The sequence below is a fragment of the Choristoneura fumiferana genome, chromosome 13 (genome assembly GCF_025370935.1).
Source record: "Choristoneura fumiferana chromosome 13, NRCan_CFum_1, whole genome shotgun sequence".
NCBI lineage: Eukaryota > Metazoa > Arthropoda > Insecta > Lepidoptera > Tortricidae > Choristoneura > Choristoneura fumiferana.
In genome coordinates, this window is record NC_133484.1 from 19,146,591 (window position 1) to 19,150,756 (window position 4,166).

The window sequence follows — 4,166 nt, forward strand, 5'->3', positions numbered from 1 at the left end:
CGCGCGCTGTTCCCTCGAAAACTGTGCATTTTACTGGGATAAAAATTAGCCTATGTCACTCTCTGACCCATAAACTATCTCTATTACTTATACCATAAATCACGTCGATCCGTCGCTCCGATTCGACGTGACAGACGGACAAACATACAAACACACAATCTTTCGCATTTATAATATTAGTATGGATATACGCTACTTCACTTTACCCGTGGCTTCGCACGCGTAAATCATTAGACCCAGATCAGCCGGCTGTTGAAATGAACTTCCGGGATTCTACAGAATTCCCGTGGGAATTCCGAAACCGCGCCAAATTTCATGTCTCTAATCCTAGTGGTTGCGATTTGGAGGTTTTATCCCGATCCAGTGGGAATATCGGGATAAAAGTAGTCTATGTGTTATTCCAGTTGTCCAGCTATCTACATTTGAAATATCATCTAAATCCAGCCAGCCATTTTAGCGTGAATGAGTACCTAACAAATCTACAGCATACTTACAAACTGTCGTATTTATTTATAATATCAGTGGGATTGTGGCTCTAAAAATCCAGTCTTAGCTGAGCCCTGCTCCTAGGCTAAATATTAGCAGCCCATAGTCTTTCTGGGTTCCGTAGCCAAATGGAAAAAAACGGAACCCTTATGGATTCGTCATGTCTGTCTGTCTGTCTGTCCGTCCGTATGTCACAGCCACTTTTTTTCGAAACTATAAGAGTTGTTGAAAGTTGGTAAGTAGATGTATTCTGTGAACCGCATTAAGATTTTCACACAAAACTAGAATAAAACTAAAAAAAAATATGATGTACACTTCCATGCAAACTTCCAACGAAAATTATATTATGTAACTTGCTGCTACGGAACCCTTCATGGGCGAGTCCAACTCGCACTTGGCTCATATTAAATATATTGATCTATTATATATCTTATTATTGGATCTTCGTTAAGAACAGACGTGTCGATTAGTTGTAAAAATATTTAAATAATCGTATGCTGAGTCGTGACCTTGTAATCATGTCATGCGTTTAGGTATGTGTTAAGTGTTGTGGTGTTTTAAGTCTAAACATGGAAAATAGCCCGTTTAACCGGAGCAGCAGGACCGCTCGCTCCCCGCCGCCCGCGCCCGCGCCCACGCCCCGCCCCGCAGCACCGAAGCCCCACCAGGAAGACGATGAAAGGCCTGACGTTATTTCCACTCCAGAAATACAACACTGGATGAAGACTATTGAAGACTGCCTAAATGAGGTGTGCGCCATTTCAGAAGCTGGAAAGCTGAACACGGAACAGAAATTGCGCATCAGCAATTTATGTCGAAAAGTAGGTCATGGAACATCTCAAATGGCAGTGGCGTACCAGTCCATAAAGCAGAAAGCCGTGCAAGCTTATTCATCTGTCCAGACCTTACAGGGAGACCTTAAACTTTCACAACAGCTCCAGGACCTCAAGCTGAGTATTCAAGAGTCAGCAAAACCATCCACGAAGGGGACTTCTTTTGCTGATATGGTGAAAAGAAGTCCTAATAATTTCATACAGCCGGAACGTGATAACTCTGTGACCATCTATCCCAACGACAAATTGAAATCCAGCGATGAGACGAAATCTCTTGTCCAAAAACTGATTAACCCCGAACAGATGAAGCTGCACGTTAAAGGTTTGCGCAAGACTCGGAATGGTGGCGTCGTAATTAGCACAGAAACAAAGGAGGATATCGAGAAATTAAAACAATCCGCCCAGATAAAAAACTCAGGCCTTACGATCGATGAAACGCAGAAACGTAGGCCTAGAATAGTAGTTATAGGAGTGCCCACATCCATGCTTGAAGTCGAAGTCATTTCCTGTTTGTACCACCAAAACTTAGCCGATAATCCTCAATGTGATAGTTACGATACGTTTTTCGACACCATTAAGATCAGCCACAAGTCGGGAAAAAAGGACTCTGAAACTTGTAATTATATTATAGAAGTGCCTGCTGCTATACGTAAAGCCCTAATTACTAAAGACAAAGTGTTTATTAATTGGTCATCTTGCCCTGTTAGAGATTTTACTTTGGTCACTAGATGTTATAAGTGTCAACAATATGGTCATGCTGCCAAGTTTTGCCGGGAGTCAACGGTCACCTGCGGCCACTGTGGCGAACAAGGCCACACCATAAAAGAATGTCAAAAAAAGACAGACGATGCCAAGTGCGCTACTTGCTTGCGTTTTAAAAAACCAAGCAACCATATCACAGGTGATGCTGTCTGTCCGGCAAAAGTTATGGCTGAAAAAAGATACATCAGTACAATTGATTATGAAGGCAACTCATCACCACAATCTGTATCACAATAAATTTTCAGAATCATAATTTAAACTTCATTTTAGTATACATACTGTTAATTTTCTAGTATAGTGTACAATGTAAAGTAGACAATGGCCACATTGTTGACCTAATAACATAAATTTTAAATTTTACTTAAGTTAAGCAAGTTCAATTTTTTTTTATTATTATAATGTATTGTCTTATATATCAGCAAACTTCCACTCGGCTTATTTAGATTTAGCTTTGTACTGACGATCATTTATTTATTATTATTTTTTATTTTCTTTTATTCATTGTATTTATTTATACTTTATTGTAAATTATTTACCTTTTTAAGTTTTCATTTTCTAATTAATTAATAAGTTTTAAAAATATGTGTGCCATTGGGCTAGAATAAATATTATTTTTTTGGCGTTGACCTGATTACGGTTGTAGGCCTTTACAAGTTGATTGACAACTTGGTTATTGATTGCACAAAGATTGGTTTGCACAATAAAATTGACCGGTCTTATTTAGAGGCACTATGTTAAATCAATTGCATTTATCGTACATGATTATGAATTATGTGATAATTTCATAATATCTATTGGCACTGTTAAGCTTAGATAAATTATTTTTAATTTAATTATCTACTAGCGCTTTAAGCCTGCGATACAGAGTTTTCTAGTAACTCTAGTGCAGGATAACGTGTTACATAGAATTTTGTAAAACATTGTATTTATTGTTATTTTGTACTGCAAATTATTGAATAAATTATCTTATCTTATCTTATCTTATTGACCCGATGATTATGATGATTATGTTGATGATTTTATTGATTGATTGATTCATGTTCAAAATCGCACTTGGCTATTGGATATTTGAGACCCTGCTGACGACTCCGTATGCGTAGATTTCGTTTATTGCTATCCCGTAGGAACTATGCAATTGTCAGGGATAAAAACTGTCCTTTATCCTTACCCGGGAAACAATCTATATGTAAATGTATACCAAATTTCATCTAAGAGATCAATAGAAATCCCTAGGTACACATAACGTGTAATTTCTAGCTGTGTATCTAATACACACATACAGCCCTGTGACGGACTGCCGGACGGGCAATGTATGGTTCCTTTGTCATCCTTCGATCGAATACGGGACCCTAAAACAATATTCACTTTAATTGAGTATTAATAACACGAGCGTGGATAAGCATTAGAAGGGGTAAAGAGGGGGAACAGTAAAGGTAATTAAGACAATTCATTGTTATTTTTATCTATTAAATAAAGATCAAAATGAGGACTTTTAAAAACAGACACGTTGACTTCAAATTCGATTTAACACTGATAACTTGATAAGATTTATAATAATGTAAATATTATTTTGTATGTGCCCATTATGGGTCTGTTTACAGCTAGTAAACGAGAAATAAAATACGTATTGAACGGATTGACAATCGGTTTAGATATGGACAAATACTCTCGTCAAAAGTGCCCAGAGTAGAGATGTTTTTTATCCCTAGATATAGTAACATTTCAATATAGCCAGCCATATTATTACTGACTGACTGAACAAGACTTTTTTGATGTGTAAGTATACTACTTTTAAAAGCACAGTTGTATTGCGTTCTTTTTTAAAACTCGCTTGTATTATAATTGTTTATGTTATGATTATTCATGGGTTCAGGTCAAAAACCCCAGCTTTGACAGCTCCGTAAAATACCACCGGTGCATTATTTTGCTCTCTCTCACTCACCTGACCCCTTTCTAGGCTCAAGAACGGGTAATCACTGAATGCACCGACTGGTTCTCATTCTTAAACCAGGTTTTTTGTTCGGTGTCAACAGCTCCATGCTCAGAAATACCATGTGCTTATATTTAACCAGCGAGTCAGTACCA

General features: G+C 37.5%; 1 protein-coding gene across 1 annotated transcript; it reads left to right on the forward strand.

The window, feature by feature from the left end:
• Positions 1–1,055: 1,055 nt before the first annotated feature.
• LOC141434279 (uncharacterized) lies at positions 1,056–2,416 on the forward strand. Its single transcript, XM_074096676.1, has one exon. The coding sequence runs from the start codon at positions 1,056–1,058 to the stop codon at positions 2,316–2,318; it is 1,263 nt and encodes a 420-aa protein (XP_073952777.1). The 3' UTR covers positions 2,319–2,416.
• The last annotated feature ends 1,750 nt before the right edge of the window (positions 2,417–4,166 follow it).

Bases quoted from the DNA above. Each gene is read 5' to 3' on its own strand.
- LOC141434279 (XM_074096676.1), top strand. From the start codon at position 1,056: ATGGAAAATAGCCCGTTTAACCGGAGCAGCAGGACCGCTCGCTCCCCG.